Raw genomic sequence first — 27,226 nt, 5'->3', positions numbered from 1 at the left:
CTTTAATTTTCCCTCATGCGGTGCTATTGGAAAAACATTTTAAACAAGCAGGAGTGACTGAGATGTCTCAAGAAGACTGTATAAATGAGATAAGAAAAGGCCACTTAGCAATACAACACACTTAAGGAATAGGTAGAAGAGTAACCTTTAAAGGCCTGAACAGGAGCTGCAGCTGAAAACTGGAGCGTGGTGTTGGGGAAGCCAGGGGCCAAGGAGGGAAAGTCAACAGCATTAGCTTTTGTGGGCGGTTACTCAAGAGAACTGTAGCTCTTGTTGAGAACTGTATCAGATTGCATGGGTTGGGAAGTGAAAGGGAAGTGGTGGAGACTTAATTTTTTGCCTATACTTTCAAGGAGTTTGCGGTGAATGGGAGGAATATGGGCCATGTTGGCCCTTGACTGTCTCTTTCTCTTGATGGGCAAACCTGAGGATGTTTGAATGTCACTAGAAGATGCCAGCATATATGCGAGAGGTTTAAACTATTTTAGAGGGCAGGACTTGTGAGCAAAGATACTTCTTGAGGTGGGAGAGAATGGGTAGAAGGATTAGCCTTAGGCAGTTTTCCTGTTGTAACCAGACAAGAGAACGAGTGTGAACTATGAAGTTGAGTTTATTGGTGTGGTTCATTGCTGGAAGTTGAGGTTGTTCCTGTCTGATGGTATTTACTTCCTATGATGTTACCTGCTGAAAATGAGTTGAGTTGAGATTTGAGGGGAATGTGGTTTTGAAACAGCTGCTCTGGAGAGTGGTAAGAGATTTGACTAGGGAAACGTAGAAGGGTTTGCCAGGATGGGCTTAGTTTAAGTTGTACTGAGATTGCAAGACATCTTTTTTCCACCAGCAGTTCAGAAGCACAGGTACAGAAAGGAGAAAGTGGACAGCTGGATTGATCCGTTGGAGTTTTGGTAGGAGAATGCAATGGAGGAAAAATAGTTGAAAATGCCCTCAGGAAATTAGCAGGAGTGTAGTTGAAGTGGTGTGCTCGGGGCTTATTTTCCCTCTTGTGGATTTGGGAGCCATGGTAATGGTACTTGCCTCGGAAGGTTGTGGAGGTTTAAATGAACTACTTAGAATAGTAATTGGCACAGAATGAGTGTCCAGTAAGTGACTGTTGGGCTGGCTGGAGATGAGCATGAGAATGGAGGAGACTGATGTGAAGAAGGGAGGGAGGCTTGGGTTTGGAGTCTGCACAAAACTGAGAAAGAATCGTACATAGATTGAATTTATTACTTGGATTGGGTTCTAACAGAGCAGTTCTTGGTTCAAGACTGGTATCCACGTTCCCAGGGAAGAGACTGGTCCTTAGCCTGGAGGCAGTGGTGGAATTCAAGGTAAAATGCTTGGATGGGAAAAGTAATTACTTTTAACGACGTATAACTGAAAGTTATCTACTATTTACAATTACGGTATAGGCAAGCTGAAGTAGTTTTAGTGGTATCTGTGAGTTTGTCACCAATAGAAACCAGAGATATTATCATATCACATTACATTTATTGATATTTAGACATCTTACATTATTGTCTGCTCATCACTATGTTGGAATTATACTTGCCACTAGAATTTGTTGTTTAATATGCTAATAAAGAAGCACATGAATTGTTATCACAGATTTATTTTTAATATTGTAATACTTTCGATCTGGTTTCCTTTGTAATCCTATGCATTTTATTTTATGCACTCAAAAGGCAGGATAAATACAGTAGTTTCTCAGTATCCGCCGGGCATTGGTTCCGGGACCCCACATCCCAGGGGATACCAAAATCTTCGGATGATAAAGTCCCTTATATAAAATGCTGTAGTATTTGCATATAACCTACACACATCCTCCTGTATACTCTAAATCATCTCTACATTACTTGTAATACTTAGTGCAATGTAAATGCTATGTAAATAGTTGTAAATACAACGTAAATAGGGGCAAATGCAAGTTTTGCCTTTTGGAACTTTCTGGGATTTTTTTTCCCTAATATTTTCAATCTGTGGTTGGTTGGATCCTTGGATGCAGAGGGTTGACTAAACTTAATTTTCTTTTAAGTGCTAAGTTTTAGAATAAGGAGTGAGTTAGTGTCTTACTTCCAGTGAGGTGTGGGCTTTTTTTCTTTTTTAAAACTATTACTTGTAGGTTTTTTTTTTCTTAATTTATTAATTTAATTTATTTATTTTTGGCTGCGTTGGGTCTTTGTTGCTACGCGCAGGCTTTCTCTAGTTGCGGAGAGCAGGGGCTACTCTTCGTTGTGGTGCAGTCTTCTCACTGTGGTGGCTTCTCTTGTTGTGGAGCACAGGCTCTAGGTGTGCAGGCTTCAGTAGTTGTGGCCTGAGGGCTCAGTAGTTGTGGCTCGCGGGATCTAGAGCGCAGGCTCAGTAGCTGTGGCCCACAGGCTTTGTTGCTCCGCGGTATGTGGGATCTTCCTGGACCAGGGCTCGAACCCACGTCCCCTGCACTGGCAGGCGGATTCTTAACCATTGCGCCACCAGGGAAGCCCCTACTTGTGGTTTTTTAGTATATTCATTGTGTTTCAGTCACTTGTTGGCCCACCTTTGGCTTATGGGAATTCCTTTCTTTTTTTATGTTCAAGTTGTCCCACCTTTGGCTTATGGGAATTCCTTTCTTTTGACTTTAGTGTTCTTTTGATTTGATTTACTAACCTTTGATAACTTCTTGCTTTCTGGTCAACACGAAAATGCCCCAGGCTCATTTTGTACATATCCTGTTTCAGACCTGGGATCAGTCTTCAAGGAATTCTAGATATTTTTCAGTGGGGAGTGAACCACAGTCTGGCTACTGGGTGTCCTCAGTGTTATTGGGATGTCATTGCTTCTAGGACTTTTCAGTACACAGAGATAGAATATATTTTCTTCAAGGGATAGAGCGAGCATTTTGGGGGGAGGGAAAATCAGTTTACATGGTTTTTGATTAAAATTTAACATTATGGCTTTTTACTTCACTTACTGAATTTTATACTTGTATCTCTTTTTCTCTTAATTGAAAATCTTGGTTCCTAAAATATTAACTTATTTGCATTGGCTTACTACATGTATTTAAATAGTTTCAAAATAATAATAATGTCAGTATTACTACGAATTGACTATTGAGTTCAGCCTAAAATTTCTTTGCAGTACTTTACTAGGATGTACAGTTAAAATACTGCATTCTAAAGGCAGTTAAAATAGTTAATATTTCTTTGTGGTTGTATCACTAATTAGTATACAGTTAGATTAGTTCATTTGTTTTCTCTCTTAAAAAATGTTTTTTCTGTTTTGACTATGTACAACTATATAACAACTTAGAAGTCTCATTTCCATCATCCCCTCTACCTCATTCCTTCCTCCTCCTATTAGTCATTTTTAAAACTTAGTTTGGGGTTTGTCTTTCCAGTGTTTTCGTAGCAAAATTATATGTATTCATTCTTGCCCCTCTCCTTCATATACAAAAGGTAGCCTACCATATGTGCTGTTTGCATCTCTCTTTTTATATATTATAGCTTGAAGATTATTCCACATCATTATACAAAGATCTTTTATGGCTAAATAGTATTCCATTATGTTAATATATCTTCATATATTCATTGTTTTTATTGATGTTTACATGGGTTATTTCCAAGCTTTTACTGCTTCAGATAATGTCACACTTAATAACCATATGCATATATTATTTCATATTTACAGGGATGTATTTTCAGAGTAGATTCCTAGAAGTAGGATTGTCACGTTAAAGGGTACATGTGATTTTTCTTGATTTCTGTCAGGGGTGGTATCATTTTTGCATTCCTGTCACAGTGTATTGGCCTCATTTTTGTCAACAGAATGTGGTATCAGATTTTTGCCAATCTTATTAGGTAAGCATTGTCTCATGTAGTTCTTATTTTTATTTTATTGTTATTATTATTATTTTTTTGCGGTATGCGGGCCTCTCACTGTTGTGGCCTCTCCCGTTGCGGAGCACAGGCTCCGGACGCGCAGGCTCAGCGGCCATGGCTCAGGGGCCCAGCCGCTCCAGCGCGTGTGGGATCTTCCCAGACCGGGGCACGAACAGGCGGACCCTCAACTACTGCGCCACCAGGGAAGCCCTAGTTTTTAAAATTGTGGTAAAATCTACATAACAAAATTCACTGTTTTAACCATTTTAAAGTTTATAGTTCAGTGAAATTTTTTTTTTTTTAATTAATTTATTTATTTTTGGCTGTGTTGGGTCTTCTTTTCTGTGAGAGGGCTTTCTCTAGTTTTAGCAAGCGGGGGCCACCCTTCATCGTGGTGAGCAGGCGTCTCACTTTCATGGCCTCTCTTGTTGCGGAGCACAGACTCCAGACGCGCAGGCTCAGGCTCAGGAGTTGTGGCTCACGGGCCCAGGTGCTCCGTGGCATGTGGGATCTTCCCAGACCAGGGCTCGAACCCATGTCCCCTGCATTGGCAGGCAGATTCTCAACCACTGCACCACCAGGGAAGCCCTATAGTTCAGTGACATTAAGGACATTGTCTTATTGTGCAACCATTACCACTATTCATCTCCAGAACTACTACATTATCCCATACTGAAACTCTGTACCCATTAAACGACGACTCCCTGCTCCCCCTCCCACCTGCCCCGGGCAACTACCATTCTACTTTCTGTCTATGAATTTTACTCTTCTAGGTACCTCATATAAGTGAAATCATATGGTGTTTGCCTTTTTGTGATTGGCTTATTTTACTTAGCAGACCTGGTTCATCAATGTTGTAGCATGTGTCAGAATTTCCTTTCTTTTAAAGCTGAATAATATTCTGTTGTATGTATGTATCACATTTTGTTTATCCATTCATCTGTTGAATGACACTTGTTTTGCCCATTTTTGAATTGGGTTTTTTTTTTTCTTATTTAAATGTGTGTTGTTAATGCATGATACAAAGCATCTTTTCATATGTTTGAGTCATTTTCATTTCTTTTGTGAATTTACTGTTCATATCTCTGCCTTTAAAAAATTGAGTATTGATCTTATTTTCCCATAATTTTTAGGAACTAATTGTGTATTTGTGATATGTTATAAATATATTTTCCTACATTTTCATTTGTTTTTTTACTTTGCTTATGCTTTTGCCATGCATACTTAAAAAAAACTTGTTGTATAGTGTAGTTTATCAGTCTGTATTTCTTCTAGATTTTGAGTAATAGCTGGGAAGTTTTTTGTTTTTTCCTCCACTCCCAGTTTATAAAGGTATTCACTCCTATTTTCTTCTAGTACTTACACTGTCTGATTTTCCATTTCGATCTCTGATCCATTTGGAGTTAATTTTGGTGTATAATATGAAGTATGGATCTGATTTTGTTTTTCTAAATGGCTATCCAGTTCTAATACTAATGATTAAACTATCCATCTTTCCCTCTCATGCTGTTTATGTCTTCTTTGGAGAAATGTCTATTCAGGTTCTTTGCCCATTTTTTGTTAGATTTTTTTTTTTTTTTGCTGTTGAGTCGTATGAGTTCTTTATATGTTTTGGATATTAACCCCTTATCAGATATATGATTTGAGATAACACCTTCATCATATACTAGATTTCAATGTACTCTTGAGTTTATTTCTAGATTTTATTCTCTTGGTCTGTTTGTTCATGTGCCAGTATCACAACATTTATCTAGAGGCTCTTGGTAAATCCCATAAATTCTGATATGTTTTTCCATGTTTGTCTCAGGAAATTTTTTATTTCTCATTTTGTTTCTTTGATCAGTTTAATATTTAAGACGATCTCGGTGTTACATGAAAACTGGAAAATTTTTCTTGTTCTCTTCTACATTATGTATAATAGTGCCAAACATCAGTTTTCAGGAACCCCATTATAAATGTTTGTTTATCCTGAGATATGTTAACTTTATTCTTCAGACACTTCTTTATATTGCTATTAAGCAGTTTTAAAAATACCCTTGATGATTGATTTGCAGATGCTTTTTCGGAAATTAAAATAGATCATGTATCCTGTTTTTCCCTAAGCCACATACTTACCCCCTTAGGGAATTCTTAACTGATTAGAATCATACTTGTAGAATGCTTGAAGTCTGTCTGTCTCATTGTGTAGAGGAGAAAATGGAGACTCAGAGAGGATATTAAATGACCTGCTTAAAATCCCCTAACAAGTCTTCCTTGTGGCTGTGGCCAGTATTCAGGTTTCTCAACATGTGGTCCATATTCGTTCTTCGTACATCTCAGTGACACTCTGTGTGTGAAGATTTTTATTACCTAATTCAATTTCTTGTTTTAGGTTTATTCTGATTTTATATTTCTTCTTGAGGTGGTTTTGGTAATTGGTGTTTTTCCAGCAATTTGAACATTTTGTCTAAATTGTCTAATTTATTGGCTTAAAGTTGTTTATAGTATTGCCTTATAGTCCTTTAAATTTCTGTAGGATTGGAAGTGATGTCCCTACTGTATTTTCATTTTGGTACCTTTGTGTATCTCTCTTCCCTCTCCTTTCTTCCTCCCCTCTACTCCTGTTTTAACCTTGATCTTTTTAAAGAAGGAACCTGGCTTCATTGACTTTTTCCTTCTATTTTTCTGTTTTGCATTTCATTGGTTTCCATGCTGATCTTTATTATTACCTTCCCTTTGATTGCTTTGGATTTAGTTTGCTCTTTTTCTAGTTTCTTTTTTTTTTTAAATAAATTTATTTATTTATGGCAGTGTTGGGTCTTCTTTGCTGTGTGGGGGCTTTCTCTAGTTGCAGTGAGCAGGGGCTACTCTTCATTGCAGTGCACGGGCTTCTCATTGTGGTGGCTTCTCTTTGTTGCAGAGCATGGGCTCTAGGCACGTGGGCTTAAGTAGTTGTGGCATGAGGGCTCAGTAGTTGTGGCTCACGGGCTCTAGAGTACAGGCTCAGTAGTTGTGGTGCGTGGGCTTAGTTGCTCTGCGGCACATGGGATCTTCCCGGACCAGGGCTCGAACCTGTGTCCCCTGCATCGGCAGGCGGATTCTTAACCACTGCGCCACCAGGGAAGACCCCTTTTTCTAGTTTCTTAAGGTGGAAGATAAGTTTGTTGACTTGAGATCTTTCTTCTTCTGTTTCACGGGCCCAGCCGCTTCGCGGCATGTGGGATCTTCCCGGACCGGGGCACAAACCTGTGTCCCCTGCATCGGCAGGTGGACTCTCAACCACTGCGCCACCAGGGAAGCCTGATATAGATATTTAATAAAGCTAAATTTCTAAACACTGCTTTAGAAATTTCTAAACACTGCTTTAGCTGCATCCCATAGATTTTTATATTTTGTGTTTTTATTCTCATTCAGTTCAAAATACTGCTTCCTAACTTCTTTTGTGATTTCTTTGACCCATGGATTATGTAGAAGTGACAGATTGATTCTCACATGGAGATTTCCCATATTTTATTCTGTTGATTTCTAATTTAATTCTCTTGGAGTAAAACATTTTCTATAATTTCACTCCTTTTAAATTCACTGTTTCATGGGCAGTCATATGGGGTATCTTAGAAAATAATTCAAGTGTGCTTGAAAAGAATGTGTATTTTGATGTTCTTGGTTGGAGCATTCTATAAATGTCACTTAAGTCAAATTGGTTGATACTGTTCAGTTCTGTATCTTTGGTGTTTTCTCTCTAGTTGTATCAGTTATCAGTGTAGTCTTCAATTACTATTACTGTATTGTCTAGTTCTCCTTTTCGTTGTCAGTTTTTGCTTCACGTATTTTGGGATTCTCTTGTTAGCTGTGTATATGTATAGGGGTTAAATCTTCCTGATGGTTAACTTCATTATCATTATGAAATATTCCCCTTTGTCCCTCTTAATTTTCCTTACTCTGAAGTCTGCTTTGTCTCATGTTAAGATATCTATTCCAGTTTCTTTTGATTAGTGTTTCCATGGTTTTTTAAAAAATTCATTCTTTTAAACCTGTTTGTGTCTTTGAATCTAAACTGTCTCTTACAGACAGCATAGGTATGGTTAGATCTTTTATCCAGTCTTGGAAACTTTACCTTTGGAGTATTTGATCTAGTCACATTTAATGTGATTATTGATAAGAGTTGGATTCACACCAGCCACTGTGCCCTTTGCTTTCTATGTCAAATGTCTTTTTTGTCTCTCTGTCCTGCTCTTACTACCTTCTTTTGTGTTAAATAGAAAATTAAAGTTACACTATTTAAATTTCCTTCCTCCTCCCTTTTTCCTTCCTTCCTTCCCTCCCTCCCTACATACCTATATCCATTTGAGTTTTTTCCTTAGTAGTTGCTCTGTGGATTACAATGTGCGTCTTTATCATACTCTTCTTTAAAGTAATACTCAATTACAGCAAAATACAGAAACTTTGTTCCAATATATCTTCATTTACTACCCCCCCTTGTGCATTGTTGTCAGAAATATGTTTATGTTATAACCCAAACAATACTGTTTTATACTTACTGTTTTATGCAATCTTTTGCTTTTAAATGAGTTTTTAAAAGCAAAAAGAGAAAATACATAGTCTTCCTTGTTTATTGACCTTTGTATCTATCTTTACTTCATATGGATTTGAAATACTGTCTGATGTTACTTACTTTCAATTAGCAGGACTTGTAAGGCAGACCTGCTAGCAACAAATTCAGCCTTTGTTTATCTGTGAATGTCTTTGTTTCACCTTCATTTCTGAAGGGTAATACTGCTGGGTATAGATTCTTGTTTGATAGTTTGCTTCTTTCAGCACTTTGAGTATGTTATCCTAATGCCTCCTGGTCTCCAGTATTTCTAGTGAGAAGTTATCTGGTAATTGTATTGTTCCTTTATATGTGATAAGTTGTTTTCTCTTGTTGCTTTCAATATATATTCTCTTTGTTTATGTAACAGTTTGACTGTGATGCATCTAGGTATGATGATCTCTTTGTGTTTATCCAGCTTGGAGTTTATTGAACATCTGGATCTTAGATGAATATTTTTCACCAGATTTGTTTTCAGTTGTTATTTTTTCTGCCTTCTCTTTTTGAGACTCCTGTAACTGCTGGGAGGCTTGCTTGAACATTTTAGTCTCTGAGGCTTTCCTTATTTTCTTCATTCTTTTTTCCTTTTGTTCTTTAAATTCAAATTCAAGTTCATTGATTCTTTCTCTCTCATCTCAGATCTACTGTTGAGCTCCTCTAGTAAACTTTTCATTTCAGTTGTACTTAAAAAAAAAGTTTATTTATTTTTGACTGTGTCAGGTCTTAGTTGCAGCACATGGGATCTTTTGTTGTGGCACATGGGCTTCGCTCTAGTTGTGGTGTGCGCAGGCTCAGTAGTTGTGGCATGGGCTTAGTTGCCCTGAGGCATGTGGAATCTTAGCTCCCTGACCAGGGATGGAACCCACGTCCCCTGCCTTGGAAGGTGGGTTCCCAACCACTTGATCACCAGGGAAGTCCCTCAGTCATACTTTTTTTGTTTTTGTTTTTGGTGGTACGCAGGCCTCTCACTGTTGTGGCCTCTCCCGTTGCGGAGCACAGGCTCCGGACGCTCAGGCTCAGTGGCCATGGCTCACGGGCCCAGCCGCTCCACGGCATGTGGGATCTTCCCGGACCGGGACACGAATCCGTGTCCCCTGCATCGGCAGGCGGACTCTCAACCACTGCGCCACCAGGCAAGCCCAGTCATACTTTTTAACTAAAGAATTTCCATCTCTTTACTGAGATTCTGTATTTGATGAATCATTATTTTTCTTAATGAGTCATTGTCATTCTTTCCTTTAAGTCTTTAAATATAGTTTCCTTTAGTTTTTTACCCGTTATTTGATAGAATGTCCCTCAGTTTGAATTTGTTTGATATATAAATGATTATTAATGTGTGTCTTAATGCATGTGTGTTTTCTATCTTTTAAGGTTGGGGCTGTCAGGGTTTCATTTGGATGAGATTAATTGGAATGTGGCACTTAAAGTGTAAGTGGTATTTGATAATTGCAAATCCTAATTTGTTCTTTGACAAATTGGTTAGTTGGGTTGATGGGACTGCTGTTTGTTTTCTCTTAAGCAGCTGCCCTTATTGTCATAATCACACTTACTGGTTTTCTAATAGCAACTAAAGGTTACATTTATGCAAATTTGAATTTCTTGGTCACACATAATATTTTTTAGCCTGTGATGAATATTTTAGTTATAGATTCTATACTTGAATTACAAAAACCTTTGCCAGATCCCACTGATTTATTTCATTAAAGTCCTTCTGGCATTACTAAAAGTCAGTTGCTTGCAAGAACAGAAATCTCCTCCAAGTAGCCTAAGAAAAGGAGACATAGGTGAATCTCATGGAAATAAGGTTTAGGAGTACAGCCCAAAGATACAGGAATGCTTCTGTTGTTAGGATGCCATATTCTGTGTGTGTCTGTGTGTTCCTTGTGTGTATGTCTTGGTCTGCCTTACATTGTGTGTTCTCTCATTTCTGCTCTCCATATCTCTTGTATATCTTTCTGTTTATCATTGTTCTCTGGTTGCATATGTGCAAAATAGCCAGTGGCTTCTGAATCCACATAACCAATTACATCTCCAGTGCCCATGCGCATGTAACTGATCCAGCCTCTGTGGGCCAAGTTCAGATTCCCAGGAGGAAAACTTTAATGTGCGCATCCTGGTCCAGTTAGATGTGGCAGAGTTCAGTCATCTCTTTCTGTAAAATCTGTAGTTGAGGACACGTTTTCTAAAAGGGGGATGTGAGCCAAGAGTGGCCTCAGTTAGTACAAATTTTGGATTGAGTTTGGTAGTAAATCCCAAATGTTTTTGGAAAACTGGTATTTTCTTTTGCTGAGGAAAGTCTATGTAGAAAGCCATTTCTGAAACATTGGTCACAACAGAATTCAACATTATAGGTTGTTTTTAGTGATTTCATTTTGAAATACTTTGTGCATTAAAACAGAAACATAGCTGGTAAAATATGAAAACTCCTCTGTGTACCTTGTACATATATTGACACCTAGTAATTATTTTCAGTTGTTAGGTGTTTGTAGTTTCAAAGTCTGGGCTCTTTAGGCCTGTTCTGTATGACCTCCCAATTCTGGTTTACTTTGTAGTTCTTTCCTTTCCTTTTCCTTTTCTTTTTTCCTTTTCCTTTTCCTTTTCCCCTCCTTCCCTCCCTTTCTTCCTTTTTTTCTTTCTTTCTTTGGGTATATATTTATTTACTTTTTTTGGAAATATGGTTGATGCACAGTGTTATGTTAGTTTTAAGTGTACTACGTAGTGATTTGACATTTTCGTATATTATGAAATGATCACCACCTAAGTCTAGTAACCATCTGTCCCCATACAAAATTATTACAATATTACTGACCATATTTCTTATGCTGTATATTATTTATTTAATAAATTTAGGTTTGTATCTCTTATCCCCTTCACCTATTTTGTTCCCATCCCCTTCCCCTCCAGCAACCACCTGTTTGTTTTCTGTGTGAGTCTGTTTTCATTTTATTTTGTTTGTCTTATCTTTAGATTCCACATATAACTGAGATTATGTGGTTTTTGTCTTTCTCTGTTTGACCTGTTTCACTTAGTGTAATACCCTCCAAGACCATCCATGTTGCTGCAGATGGCAACATTTCATTCTTTTTGATGGCTGTGTAGTATTCCACTTTATGTGTGTGTGTGTGTGTGTGTGTGTGTGTGTGTGTATATATATATATATATACATACACATACATACACACACACACACATACACACACAGTAATATAATAAAGAAAGACAAAATACTAGAAGTAGTAGAAACTTTCAGTGATATATATATCACATTTTCTTCATCCATTCATCTGTTGGTAGACACTTAGGTTGCTTCCATATCTTAGCAATTGTAAGTAGTGGTTCTGTGAACATTGGTGTGCATATATATCTTTTTGAATTAGTGTTTCTTTTTTCTGCAAGTAAATATACAGAAGTGAAATTGCCTGATCATACGGCAGTTCCATTTTTAATTTTTTGAGGAACCTCTGTACTGTTTTCCTTAGTGACTCCTACAATTTACAGTCCCACCAACAGTGCACGAGGGTTCCCTTTTCTCCACTTCCTTGCCAACACTTATTATTTCTTGTCTTCTTGATGATAGCCATTCTGGCAGGTGTGAGACGGTATATCTCATTGTGGTTTTGATTTGCATTTCCCTGTTGATTAGTGATGTTGATTATGTCTTCATGAGTCTGTTGGCCATCTGTATGTTTTCCTTGGAAAAAATGTTTACACAGGTCTTCTGCCCACTTTTTTTTTGCAGTACGCGGGCCTCTCACTGTTGTGGCCTCTCCTGTTGTGGAGCACAGGCTCCAGACGCGCAGGCTCAGCGGCCATGGCTCACGGGCCCAGCTGCTCCGCGGCATGTGGGATCTTCCCGGACCGGGGCACGAACCCGTGTCCCCTGCATCGGCAGGCGGTCTCTCAACCACTGCGCCACCAGGGAAGCCCCCTGCCCACTTTTTAATTGGCTTGTTTCTCATTGTTTTGATGTTGACTTGTATAAATTCTTTGTATATTTTGGATATTAACTTCTTATCAGATATATCATTTGCAAATATATCCCATATAAGTAGGCTGTCTTTTTTTTTTTTTTAATAAGTAAAGCACCTTTTTTTTAGATTTTATTTTTGGCTGTGTTGGGTCTTCGTTGCTGCGCGCGGGCTTTCTCTAGTTGTGGCAAGCAGGGGCTACTCTTCGTTGCAGTGTGTGGGCTTCTCATTGCGGTGGCTTATCTTGTTGCGGAGCATGGGCTCTAGGTGTGCGGGCTTCAGTAGTTGCAGCACACGGGCTCAGTAGTTGCAGCATGTGGACCCTAGAGCGCACAGTCTTCAGTAGTTGCGGGTTTTATATGTTAATACAGAAGGGTTTTATGTATTAATACATATAAACATTCTCTATGCATATATATTTATATAATTTCAAATTAGGGTCATACTTTATATATACTATTTTGTACCTGTTTTTCATGTTTTATTTATATATATATCATGTTCTGTATTTTTTATTCTGTGCTTACATTTTATTTTTTATATGTGTGTGTGTGTTTATGTTCTAGGAAGGAAAATCACATAATACTTTTGGTTGTATACCTCTTATGATACTTGTACACTATGTTTTAAATATTTTATTGCAGGTGGCCAGGCTTTCGAGTTCAGTCTTAAACAACAAACGTCCTCTCTTTAAATATTCTGGAGCTCGTAACCTGAATGATGAGAACTCAGTGTTTGCATATTTAGGGGCCCAGTGAGCATTTCCCTTTTCTCCTATTCAGGTTGAGCCACTTGAGAAGAAAAGGGAATCAGGCAAATAGAGATCCAAATTAATGTTATCTTATCACTGAGAAAAAGTTGTGTTGGAGGTTGTTGCTTAGATCTGCAGCAACATCAGGTTTCATGTATGTAGTCTCTGTCCCCTAAGTTTAGATCTTGGAACTGCCCACTGAGGGAAGGATTGTGTCTGCAGAGCTTGTCCCTCGTATCGTTGCCTCATTCGTTACTGTACCATTCATTCCTTCTACTTAGCTCCTTGCTTCGGAGTGGCATACTATATGATAAAGGTCATTTATCCCAGTTTAAGTTACAAGCTTCTCTTGAGGTCTGCCTAAAGGTTGGCCATGTGTCTGAGTGTCTGATGCTGAGTATTACCAACAACGTAAGATTGATTGGAGCACTCTGTAGTCAGTTTAGTTGGCTCCCCATTGGGAAAGTCTCCACCTACCTGGTTATTATTAGTTGTTATTATTAAAGTAGATTGTTGGTGAAAGGTAAGTAGAGGTGCTTTGCATTAGTTTCCAGGGCCTTCTGAGCCCCTGTCTCTTGTGTTCTGTTCTTGGTTTTGTTGGAGGCTTGTGGGCTGCACATGGTATGACTCGAATGTTCCTGTTTTGATTTTCTAGCAGCGCAACTCACCAGGAAAACCATATTAGGGTCTTAATGCACCCGTTTATTCTTGCATGTTTCCCCTTGTTTTGGACCCATGAACCTAATGAAATCATGTTTCTCTGGATTCTGTGAGGGCAGTGTATGATCCACCTCTATTTGGCCTATCTCTGCCTCTCCCATTCTATTTTAGGAATAGGAGCTGGTTTTGATCATAATCTTGAACTTGTAGGGCCCCAGAATAGTTGTTGGTTTTGGTGGTTGTCCAGCCTCCACGAGGACCCAGCTGAGTCTTCTCCAGTGAGTGGGGGACATCCTCAAGATCCTACTGATGAAGAAGCACAGTGCTGCTGCTTCATCAGTAAGTTGATTGCCTGGCCAGTGGTTCTCCCTTGGTGTGACCCTGAACTTTGAGCACTAGTACCCTGTCCGTGGACCAACCTGGGATATGAAGCTGTTCCCTCCATCACTGGTGGTAGAATCTCATACCCATTGGGGGGTCTGAAATGATTATTGGCTTCCAAGCACAAGAGCTGTGCCGTGTCACTGAATACATAGTCATAATTTGTTATAATGATCATCATTGCCATTTCTTTCTTTCTTTTTTCGGCCTTGCTGTGCAGCTTGTGGGATCCTAGTTCCCAGACCAGGGCTTGAACCCGGGCCCACGGCAGTGAAGGCACCGAGTCTTAACCATTGGACTGCCAGGGAATTCCCCATCGTTGCTGTTTCTTTACTCTCTCACAGTATGGTTGCACACGTAGCTAGTTGTGCTTTTGAACCAAATCGTAAACTGCTTGATACTGTCAGGTCTTCCTCACCTATTTTAACCATCTTTTTTAATGTGTCTGGCTTGCCGTTTTGACAGATAGGGTATAAGATTTTTACTGGGGCATAAACACATTCATGCCCTGAATATATAACCATCCTGTTTAGACTGCAGCTTCTTGAAATTGTTTCAGGGAGTAGTGGTTTATCTGAGGACAAAATCCTCTGGGCAGTGCGGTTGTTACTGGACCTGCTCTTATAAAATCTTTTCCACTGAGAAGTCAGGTGGATTGATGGCATGCCTGGGTCTGGATGTTCAGTCACCCAATCTTGTACCAAGTTTTAAGGTGCCCAGTAACTGACATGGTAGTCTCTAGTTCATCATTACACAGCTGGGCACCTGTGAGGCCTATGCCACCTGTCTCTTCCTTCTTCCACGGGTTGAGGTTAGCTCAGTAGTTACAATACCATATTTCCTTTAATCTAAGGTACCATCTATTTTAAAATGCATCCCAATATCAGAGATAAAACTTTTTCCCTCGGTTTTATGGAGAGGTAATTGACATACATCACTATATAAATTTGAAGTGTACAGCATGATGGTTTGGTTTACATGTGCAGGCATACTTTATTGTGCTTCACAGATATTGTATGTTTTACACATTGAAGGTTTGTGGCAATGCTGTGTAGTCAGATGACGGTTAGCATTTTTTAGCAATACGGTATTTTTAAATAAAGGTATATACTTTTTTTAAGACATAATGCTATTGCACACTTAGTAGACTACAGTATAGTTTGAATATAACTTTTATATACACTAGGAAACCAAAACATTTGTGTTACTTGCTTTATTGTGATACTGGCTTTCTTGTGGTAGTCTGGAACCAAACCCGTGTTATCTCCGAGGCATGCCTGTATCATGAAATGATTACCACAGTAGGTTTAGCATCCGTTATCTCATATGGAAATACTAAACTTCTAAAATATATGTTTGGGGATCGATGAGATCTAGTTTTAAGGTTAACACTAGAGATTAAAAGATGTAAGGGCTCTTTAGCACTTGGCAAGGCCTAAGCTGGTGCTCAGCAGTTCTGCTCACATGTGTTGTGACATGGATTCACTGCAGAATCTTGCTGGCCTAGGTCATGACCAGATTAACTTGATGCTTTTCCAACATACTGCTTTCCCTCTAGTAGACATAATTCTTAAGGATGGCGTTGTCATTTTATCCAGTAATACCATAAAATCTTTTAATTTAACACTGCCCTTTTTAGTACCCTTTCTCCCCCGCCTCCTACCTCCTGCAACTTGCTTAATTCCTGATCCTACTTTTATGATGCAGATTTTAGCAGGTGTCATCAACATGCTGGACTGTTCTGTTGCTTGGTATGGCTTTCTTGTTTTGTTTTGTTTTTAATTAATTTATTTGTTTTTGGCTGTGTTGGGTCTTTGTTGCTGCGCTCGGGCTTTCTCTAGTTGCGACGAGCGGGGGCTACTCTTCCTTGTGGTGCGCGGGCTTCTCATAGTGATGGCTTCTCTTGTTGCAGAGCGCGGGCTCTAGGAGCGCAGGCTTCAGTAGTTGTGGCTCGTGAGCTCTAGAGCGCAGGCTCAGTAGTTGTGGCGCACGGGCTTCGTTGCTCCGCCGCGTGTGGGATCTTCCTGGACTAGGGCTTGAACCCGTGTCCCCTGCATTGGCAGGTGGATTCCTAACCACTGCGCCACCAGGGAAGCCCCTTGGTGTGGCTTTGATGGCTTCATTTATTTTTGGAATATTGCTCATGTGTCCCAGAAGCTTTGCTACAGAACTGTCCGCACCCATTTGTCTATTTTCCTACATGAAATCAATTCTGTTCAAGCATCTGTCTTTTTATGTTAATGCCCAAAAGCCGTTCATTAAATGTAAATCTTTGAAGTCTGTTATTAAAGACTCCATTTTGCTAACATCTCTGGGTTGCCGTTACTCTGAGAGCAATTGAGGCTGAGGTGTATTTCGTTCTCTGCTAGCAAGTGTAAGCTTCTAATGAGTACTGTTCATCTGAAATTTCCAGGCTGCAGAGACAGGGCATGGTCGTGTCTACATCCATCACTGTTTTATGAGGTGTACTCTATTGTTTATAGTTTTTAGAGGCTCACCTAGGAACTCCGTCTGTATGTCCAGGCCAATTGAAGCCCGATAGCTATAACTCTGATTTTATATGAATCCATTCCTAGGCTTCCTAGGGCTTTAATTGTTTCGGATGGATACAGAAGCCATCGATTGTACCTGATGTCTGTAAGTTATTGGTCTTATTAACCACTTAGCTAATATCTGGCAGTCTTAATTTAATCAGATCTCTAACACTTAAGTTTAAAAGGATTCCCTCAAATCTAGTCAGTGTTTGCTTTCCCTGCCTCACATTTAAATCTCCCTCTTTGAATTGATATTTTTATCTCCTTGTGTCTCCCTCCATCCAAATTTTTATTTTCCCAAAGCCTTCATTCTCAGAAGTGGTAGCTTTGTCATTTAAGTCCTTGTGTCAGTGGTGAAGTTCCATGGACCCTGATGGTCAGTCATCTTCTTAAATACAAGCTGACCACCATGACCTGGCAATGTACCAAGACTGACCTCAAGAAAGTACCGAAACCAAGGGTCTAGGCCTCCCTATTCCTGGCCCTCCATTCTTCAAAGAATCCATTGACCTGTTCTCCCTCCCATCAAAATTATATGTTACCTTGTTCTGAGCCTTAACCAGAACCAGTTATCGCTTCTGCTTTCTCTTCAGAGTTGGGTACTTTAAACTAATAGCTGGCAACTCTGCTGGCACAGTGCATGGCTTCATAATTTGGACAGTCCCAGTTATTAGCTCCCAAAGAGTGCCCTGACTTTATCTGGTGATGCCTGTTTCACTTGAGAATTCCCAGATCCCTGGCTGTCTATCAATTTCATTCTTTCTGGCTGTTTTTCCACCTTGGACGTTGCCCTTAAATTTCTCTTGGTGGGGTGGGGGAATCTGATCGCTTTACAGTTTGTTATTCAGAACTTTAGGCATGGCCCCATATTTAAGTTTTCTGATACATTCTTCGAAATTTAACCTTGTATTTTTATTGCAAACAGCATTGAACGATATTCTAATTCTCCATGAGGCTACACTGGGCTAGATTATTTTTCCTGAGCTTCTTAATTTGCCCACGTATACTAGTAATAAATGACTATAATCTAAGGTTAACTGAGTGGGTGAGCCCTGATGCCTGCAATCTGAAAGAGCCTAATTAGCACATAACTTAGTGAGTTCCAAAGTTATTTGTTGTTTATCTACATGTAAGGAAAGTGGTGAAAAGACAGTAAATCCCTGAAAATCCTAGTTTAATAATGTATAGTAACTGTATTTTTTCAGTATTTTAATTATGGAAAGACATGCAAGGTAAAAGGCACAAGAAATAACTTTGGCTAAAAAGTGTTTCTGCTCTTGACTCTGAGTTCAAAGTAAATTAGCTCTTTTGTTTTCTTTTTTAAATAGGGTTACACATCATTTTGGAATGACTGTATATCATCTGGATTACGTGGCTGTATGTTAATTGAATTAGCATTGAGAGGAAGGTTACAGCTAGAGGCTTGTGGAATGAGACGTAAAAGTCTGTTAACAAGAAAGGTAAGAGGGGGCCTATATAACATCTCCTTTTTAAAGAGTTTGTGCTGCCTAAAAATGAAGACTGTTTCTACTAATAGTTTTCTTTTTTATTGAAGTATAGTTGATTTACTATGTTGTGTTAATTTCTGCTTACAGCAAAGTGATTCAGTTATACATATACATGCATTTTTTAAAATATTCTTTTCCATTATGGCTTATCACAGTATATTGAATATAATTCCCTGTGCTATACAGTAGAACCTTGTTGTTTACTAATAGCTTTCAAAAATTAAAGAAGAGAAGTTGATTTTAAAGTTAAGTCTTTATTGAATCATGTTTCCATATCTTTTCTTGCATCCTTATGTTTTTGGTTCTTTGCACATAATGAGTAATGTAATTCATTGTTAGGATCACTGGCCATTGCATCCTACATATTCAGAAAGACTCCAAACTTTATTTGCTGCTCCTGAAAGCCATGATTTGGAAAACTTGACGTAACTACTCAAAAGTGGTATTGTGCAAATTAACTATCCATAGGCTGTTGATCTTTTTGCCAGAATACAAATAGGTTTCAGTTCTCTGCCTCTCCACTGTGAAGGTCTGTGTTAATAGAGGTATTATTGACTAGTTTTTAGAATTTCTAACTTTAACCTCAATCTAAAATATTCAAGACTCTTTCTCTTCTAGTCTGTCATTGTTTCTTGGGGGACGTGGGGTGTTTCAAAGCTATTTTTTCCTAAATACACTGTCTTATAATGAAATCCAAAACGTTTTAGGTGAAAACTGAACTTTTTTTTTTTTTTGCGGTATGCGGGCCTCTCACTGTTGTGGCCTCTCCCGTTGCGGAGCACAGGCTCTGGACGCGCAGGCTCAGCGGCCATGGCCCACAGGCCCAGCCGCTCCACGGCATGTGGGATCTTCCTGGACCGGGGCACGAACCCATGTCCCCTGCATCGGCAGGCGGACTCTCAACCACTGCGCCACCAGGGAAGCCCCTGAACATTTTTTGATTGAAATGCCAGAGAGAGTAATAATCCTATAGGAAAGAAAGAAATGTATTCTTGAAGATTGTATGCAAAGTAAACACGGTATGGCAGAAAATATTCCTTGTGGAATATTAAAATTAAATCTAGTCATTTAGAGTCAAATGAGCTGGCATGAGATTAGTTTTGAAGTTACTGTTTTAGATATCTATGTCATAAAGCAGAAGAAAATTTTTATTTGTTTTACTGTGCAACCATAGATTTATGGAGGACAGAAACCTTAAGAATTACACATTGGTTACTACTAATAGTAGAAATTACAGGTAATTTTACATTAATGTTATGGAGCCCTGACGTAAAGTGAAAAGATTTTGATACTGTTTATTTGGGTTTTTTTGGAACAGAAACCAGTTTTGTGTTGATTATCAACAAATTATTTGCTCTTTCGTTCATTTATTCATTCATCATTTATTTATTTAGTGCTTAAGTCTTCCATGCATTGTGTTTGACTCTGGGGATACATTGGAGACCAAGAGACACATGTTCCCTGCCTGCATGGGCTTTTTACTTCAGTCTACTTGTTTGTATGATCTTAACTAGGCAGTTGATAGTCTTTTGGAAAAATACTGCAATATGATTTAATCTATTCATTTAAAAATAATGATTGATTATATTAAGATAATACATATATGATAGTTATAAAATCAAATTGTACTTAAAGACTTACAACAAAAAAAATAGCAATCTTCTACCTGCCCTTCCCCACTCCTTAGTCTTGTATCTGGGTGGCAGCCATTCTCAGTCCTTGTATTAGTTTTGTAAGGCTGCCTTAGCAAATTACCACAGACTTGGTTGCTTGAAACAACAGACATTAATTCTCTTTACAGTTCTGGAGGCCACAATGTGCTGTTCCTTGCCTCTTCTAGCTTCTGATGGCTGTGAGGCTTTCCTTGGCTTCTGGCTGCATCTCTCTCTGTCCTCTGTTTTTACATCACCCTCTCCTTTGTATGTCACTCATAAGGACGCTTTCATTGCATGTCGAGGCTCATCTGGATAATCCAGGACAATCTCATCTCCAGATCTGATATAACTTAATTTTATCTACAAAGATTTATTGGGGATTAGATTCTGGGGGTTAGGACATGAACACCTTTTGGGGGTCACCATTCAGCTTGCTGCAGTTTTCACTTATTTGGGCATTTACCTCCATATTTCTAAATAAGCTTATACTGCCATTTCTTGATAAATCAGTTGGAGATGCTCTTTACTTACTTACATCTATTACTTAAAATAGATGGATATTTGCGGGCCTTACGTGGTGCCGCAGTGGTTAAGAATCCGCCTGCCAATGCAGGGAACACGGGTTCGAGCCCTGGTCCGGGAAGATCCCATGTGCCGCGGAGCAACTAAGCCCGTGCGCCACAACTACTGAGCCTGCGCTCTAGAGCCTGCAAGCCACAACTACTGAGCCCACGTGCCTAGAGCCCATGCTCCGCAACAAGAGAAGCCACCGCAATGAGAAGCCTGCGCACCACAATGAAGAGCAGCCCCCGCTCGCTGCAACTAGAGAAAGCCCGTGCACAGCAATGAAGACCCAGTGCAGCCAAAAAAAAAATAGATGAATATTTGGCTCTCTTACATACCACTTTTTACCCCTACCTTTCAATCTTCCTAATAGAGTTATATCATAATTTTTGGCAAAACAGTAATGATTGTTTTATATTGTTACAACTATATTAATACTGTTTTCTGTAGAGTTAAGTTATATCCTGTGATTTCCTTTCTTAGATAGTTTTGTTTTTTTCTAGAGTTAATCCCTTTTTTTAAAGTTTTCTATGTAGCTCTCCTTTTTTCTTACATGCTCCATCAGAGAAAAGTTAGATTATTAATTTTCAAATGTTCATATACATCAGATAATTCCATTAAAATTTGCCTGTGTTCTACTCCGGACTGGTTATGCTTTGGTTCTACTGGGACTTCCTGTCACTTTTTTACTGCTTTCAGTCCCCTGTTTTCTGGATCTAATGTTTTCTTCCACCCTCGTGGGAGGAAAATGTTTTGAGACTTTGCATGCCTGAAAATTCCTTTATTGTAACATATTTCTGTTTGACAGATTGGCTGGGAATAGAATGTTAGATTTTTCCCACAGAATTTTTAAGGCATTTCCCCATTGTCGTCTAGTATACAGAGTTGCTGTTAGAGTCTGATGCCCTTCTGATTGTCAATCTCTGTATGATACCTGGTTTTTCTTCTCTGGAAGCATTTAAGATCTTCTGTTTATCTCTAGTGTTCTGAAATTGTATGACATGCCTTGATGTGGGTCTTTTAAAATTCACTATGCTTGGGCTTCTTCAATCCAGAAATGTGTGTCTTTTGATTTTGGAAAGTTTTATTTCTTGTATCTTCACTCTTTCTAGAACTGTATAAGGTGGAGTGGACCTCTTGGCTGTTCTTTATTTTCTTTCTGATTTTTATGTTATTTTCCTCTCTGGTTTGTTTCCTAGCTTTTTTGGGATATAATTGACATTCTCTTGGTCTCTCTTACCTTTTAATCTTCTGTTGAGTTTTTTATTGTGGCTTTCATGTTTTTGATTTCCAGGAACCGTTTTCTGTATCGTGGCTTCTTATTCTTCTTGTTTTATGGATGTAAGATTTTCTGGATGTTTGAAGACTTACTATGGAAAAATAAGAATGTAAAACAGTCTCAATTTAAAAATATTTATTACATGTCAGTATTTTGGCTATGGTGGGTTAAATCAGATATATTAAAATTAATTTTACCTGTTTTCATTTTTTAAAATATAACTACTAAAAATTTTAAAAATAGATTTGTGCCTTGTATTTCTGGTTCTAATTATATTTCCATTGGGTCATGTTGTCTCAGATACTGTATTTTTTTTAACCTTTCATAAGATTGAGCAAAAAGGAAAGGACGTATTGTCAAGGACAAGTTTGAGGGAAGACTCCCATTTTTAAAATAATACTGTTAAATTTCATAACATCTTAACAGGTAATGTAAAGTAATATAACAAATTCAACTTTGATATTATAGAATTTCAACTAGAAATTTGTTGTTTAGCCAAGAAGGTTATTGAAGGCTATAAAGATCTTGTACTTGGTTAAAGCAGTGTAGCGTTTTCTTCTCTCATACCCTACCTCTGGTTTTTCTACTCTTAAAGTGCTTAACTTAAAGTTTTGTAGTATTTAAAAATTTATGTGATCAGACCTATTGGTATTTTCAAGGATTCTGCTTGTTGTCACAATTTTGAGAAAACTTTCTCATCCCCTCAATTATATTTCATATTTAAATCTTTATCTTTTATTGTGGTATAAGCTCTGAGGAGCCAGTTGTTTTATTATATCTATTGAAAAATTAATTTCTCTACTGATGTGAGATGCCACCTTTATTCTATATTCAATTCTTATGTATAATTGAGTGTTTCTATAACTAATAAATGTTTAAAAAATGAATTTCTGGATCAGATAGCCCAAGGTTTAGCAGTAAACGGAATTACAATGAGTATAAACTGTTCTACCATTTTGCTTTCCTAATTATTGCAGAGTAGCTAAATTTTCGTTCATGATTGTGGCTAATCAGGTTAGGTTAAATACTGGATTTCCTTAGTATGGAATTAGTTTAAAATCTGAACTTTGATACTGTATGAACACTTGGGGCTTTAAGCATAATGAAGTGTTTGCATAATTAAGTTTTTTGTTTAAAAGGATCAAGTAGATCATGTGATTCTTGTTGATTACATTTTAGGTGATTTGTAAGTCAGACGCTCCAACAGGGGATGTTCTTCTTGATGAAGCTCTAAAGCACGTTAAGGAGACTCAGCCTCCAGAAACGGTCCAGAACTGGATTGAATTGCTTAGTGGTAAGCTTCTGTGTGTAAACTAAAAACTGAATTCTCTGAGAGATTTTTGTAAAAGTTTAAAATCCTTTTGAAAGGAACTTAGACAAAATAGCCCAAAGCTTGTTTAGTTAGTTAGGCAGTCTTGAAAGTTAATCAGTCACTAAATAGGGAAAATAGTGGTTTTTAAAATTTCATCCCCTTTAACAAAACTGAGCAGATGTGAATCAGATATAGTGTACTTCCTTAGCTTCCTTAGCTCCTGTCATTCTTTGTCAAAATTACTTCATGCTACCTTATTCTGGATAGGCTAGGTTAAGCTGTGGTAACAGACAACGCTAAAACCTCAGTGGCTTAAAACAACAGTTTACTTCTCACTCATACTGTAAATCAGTCACAGGCCACTTCATTCTCATCTTGGCAGCTGGGCAGACGGAGCTGCCACCATCTGGAGCACTGTCAGTCACTAGTGTAAAGGAAAGAAGAGAATAACAGATCACCCAGGCTCTTAAATTTCTGCTCAGAAATGACGTGTGGTGCAGGTTTCATTGGTCAGAGCAAGTCACATGGCCTCCCCTAACTTTAAGGAGACCGGAAGTGCAGCTGTAGGAAGGAACACCTACTTGGTTGATAGCACTAATGACTACATTTATTTTAAAGTTACTTGTGTATTTGTCTAATCTTCTAGATAGTAAACTCCTGGAGTATAGGACCTGAGTTAGCTTGTTGTTCCTCTGTACTGTTATATAAAACATAGCTTCTGCATACATCTATGCTCATTTCATTTCATGTTCAAATATGTTGCTATTTAGACTTTTAAAAACGTTTGGAGGTTGTCAGAGATTGGTAATTAACATGTCATTTTTCTCACTTATAAATAGAGTTTCTAAAGTAATAGTTGTATTATGAAGATATTCTTATATCGGTAAAAGATTGAGTTTTGCGTGTTTATTTATAATGTGAATACACATATTCCAAACTTAGGTAGTAGGACAATAAATGGGCACTTTATACTATGGCAGGGTTCATTCTTCCTTCTTATTGGTAGAGAACATAAGCTTATTCACAAGTTTGTCCTGATGATTTTTTTTTTTTGCGGTATGCGGGCCTCTCACTGTTGCGGCCTCTCCCATTGTGGAGCGCAGGCTCAGCGGCCATGGCTCACGGGCCCAGCCGCTCCGCGGCATGTGGGATCTTCCCGGACCGGAGCACGCACCCGTGTCCCCTGCATCGGCAGGCGGACTCTCAACCACTGCACCGCCAGGGAAGCCCTGTCTTGATAATTTTGAGGGTTTTTTTTTTTTTGACCACCCTCTTGTACATCTGCTGATAACTTTATTTTTACCTCATTGAGTAAGAGAAACTTTAATGTGACCCTTTTTCCTTCTTTGTGGTTGTGATATTGATGTCGTCTTCAATTACAATTTTTTTGTAGGATATCTTTTAAAATTACTTTACCCATTTGATGAAAGTTTGTTTGGTTAAAGCTAGGACTTACTCGGCACATACCAAGACTGTATGTCACAGTGCTCAGAACATTGTCAGCCCTCTTTGGGTGAGCCTTCCACCTCTTCAGCAAACTGTGGCCAGCTGACAAAGACTCAGTGAGGGTATGATGTTAACTCCCTATGTTAAATATTAGCAAATATGACTTTTTTGAGATAAAAATAGGAGTGCTAGTACCTTCTAACTGATGGATCATTTCCGCACTCTCTGGAGTTCACTGGCCTAAGCAGTCTTTGTGTTGTGCTCACGTTGTGCTGCTGTTGTTGGCCATTACCACTTCTGGTGGTGCAAATTAGAATTTGTAATTAGGTTCTCAGCTGACCAAAAGGAGGGTTTCTCAAGTTGTATTTACTTTTTTGGGAGGTAAGTCAGGTAAGTCAGAGTGCTAAAGTTCTTTTTATGGAATATAGTTTGTCTTGCCTTAACGTCAGTGTTTTTGATATCTGCTTTGGTGCCACTTAGCACGTGGAGGTGTTTTCAGATGCTTCATCCATCAACAGTCTCTTTATCTTACATCATACATGTTAATGGCACATTGGGATTTGAGTTAATAATATATCTTAGACCACTGGATTTCCTTTGTTATGTACACATGGTACACAGGGAGTATGGCTTGTAAAGAGTTGAATCTCACCGTTTAAGGTGGCTGTATATGTCTTAAACTTTACCGGTTATGTAACAGTTTATGCATGTAGCTTATCCAGTACTCAATGTGTATGATAAATGAAAGTGGTTTTCAACTTGAGGCTGTGTGTACTGTTCTCACTTGGTTGAGTGAAAGGAGGGCAGAAGTCTATAAGCTTTTCTCAAAAGTATTAAATATAATTAAGATTTTGTGAAACAGAGTGTCCACTTGAGTTAGGAATTTGTGTAAACCAAGAAGCTAATACTAAGAAAGTGGTTTTTAAATTTTTTTAAACAACGTCCTGTGAAGTTTAGGATGGCTATAAATGCCAAAATATCACCTATAGCACTTTGGTTGCATGTTCCTGATGTATAATAGGAATGACCTGTAATTTCAGCGTAAAAGAAAGGAATCTGGAGTGGGAGAAGGAGATAAAAGCACATTTCTTTTCAATTAAGAAAATATCTACTTCCCACCTAGTTAAAGTAGTGCTAGTGCTTGCTGATTTTTAATAAAAAATTGTATCCAACCTAACACCATTTTAACCATTTTTAAGTGCTCAGTTCTGTGGGTCAGTTTGTTAATTTAAAACTTTTTAGTTGCTTCAAAATAATGAGTGGTATCAAATACCAGTTATTGCAGCAATGCTGATGTAGGTACTATGAAACTTAAAAAGAAGTGCTTCCATACTAAAAGAATCTTAAAATTCATTTGCAGAACAGTTGTATATTTCTATCTATCTATTTATTTAGGCTGCGCTGGGTCTTCGTTGAGGTATGCGGGATCTTTAGTTGCAGCATGCATGCAGGATCTAGTTCCCCGACCAGGGATCAAACCGGGGCCCCCTGCAATTGGGAGTGTGGAGTCTTACCCACTGGACCACTAGGGAAGTCCCCAGTTGTGTATTTCTAATAACAGATTAATAACAGATTAGAGTTTAACAGTATGGTTCTCTGCAAGTGCAGTAGCCCAGAGAAAAGAAATCCTTGGGAGCTTTAGTAGTTGGAGGAAGTGGAACTTGGATTGGGCCTTTGAAAGGTAAAAATGAGACAGAAAGAAGGAAGTGTTCCTGTTCAGGGGGATTAGAGGGGGTGGTAAAATTGGTGGACCTATCCTTACACAGTTAAGTCTGTACTTGTTACTAGGTTTTCAGAACTATGTATTGTACTGTATTGTTGAGGGATACGTGAATAGGTGGTGAGACTATATGTAAAGAAAAAAGAATGGTTAACCTAAGTTTGTTTCGTGGTTACCTCTGAGGCAGAGAAGACACAAGGGAAGCATCTAAGGTCTTGATGAAGCTTTCTTCTTTACCTGGGGTGGGAGGATGGATACCCAGGGGTTCATCTTACCATTATTTACAGTGTGCATATATACATGTTAAAATTATTGATATTTAAATATTACTTATATAGCTTGTTAATTTAAAATTATTGATATTTAAATATTACTTATATATCTTGTTAATTTAAAAAAATTAATATGTGTATTTGAGACAAAGAATAAAAAGTTTAAAGACTACTTTTCTGTTTTCAAGAATAGTATTTTTTGCTTTCTGAAGTTGTAAGACATGTAATTGATCAGTTTGGTCACAAGGTGTAGCTAGACTGCCAAATTTATGAACAAAGCTGCTTTTTTTTTTTTGTAACATGTCAAGGAAGATGGAAGTTCTTTGTAGTGAAATTATTTAGGTGCCTGCCAGTATGTCATTTTCACTGAAATAATTGTTGGGCAGTGGGATATAAATAACCTTTGAAGAACTTTTCCTCTCCGTATATACTCACAGTTTCCTTTATAAAAGAGTTAACTATAAATAAATTCTATACATTAAAAATTTGCTTGTATAACTTATAAAGTCTTTTTTGCATAGTGAGTAATTTAGGATGAATGACAATATGGATCACAGTAACATCTTTTAATCTAGAATTTTGAACATTATTCCTCCATTGGGGGTTTGTTACAGTATATTTAAAAGATATTCAACATTCTGCTTAAATTGAAGCAGCTAAATCTTTTAGTAGATAGTATAGGTTAAACCTTTATTGTATCTTCTCTTCACTTAACCAACTCCCCTCCTCCCATCCCAGTTTATACTGTTGTC

At 38.2% G+C, this 27,226-nt stretch overlaps 1 protein-coding gene across 1 annotated transcript in view; it reads left to right on the top strand.

Moving 5' to 3' along the window:
- GOLPH3 (golgi phosphoprotein 3) overlaps positions 1–27,226 on the top strand; it is a 52,887-nt gene that overhangs the window by 17,583 nt on the left and 8,078 nt on the right. The window contains exons 2-3 of the mRNA XM_024755773.1: positions 18,047–18,178; positions 22,904–23,018. Coding sequence (XP_024611541.1) covers positions 18,047–18,178; positions 22,904–23,018 — 247 coding nt within the window. The remainder of the gene's footprint in view (positions 1–18,046; positions 18,179–22,903; positions 23,019–27,226) is intronic.

This window comes from Neophocaena asiaeorientalis, unplaced genomic scaffold, assembly GCF_003031525.2.
Source record: "Neophocaena asiaeorientalis asiaeorientalis breed wild unplaced genomic scaffold, Neophocaena_asiaeorientalis_V1.1 scaffold93, whole genome shotgun sequence".
In the NCBI taxonomy this organism is placed as follows: Eukaryota; Metazoa; Chordata; class Mammalia; order Artiodactyla; family Phocoenidae; genus Neophocaena; species Neophocaena asiaeorientalis.
Note: the sequence above shows the minus strand (reverse complement) of the source record. Positions and strands in the feature narration are given on the sequence as shown.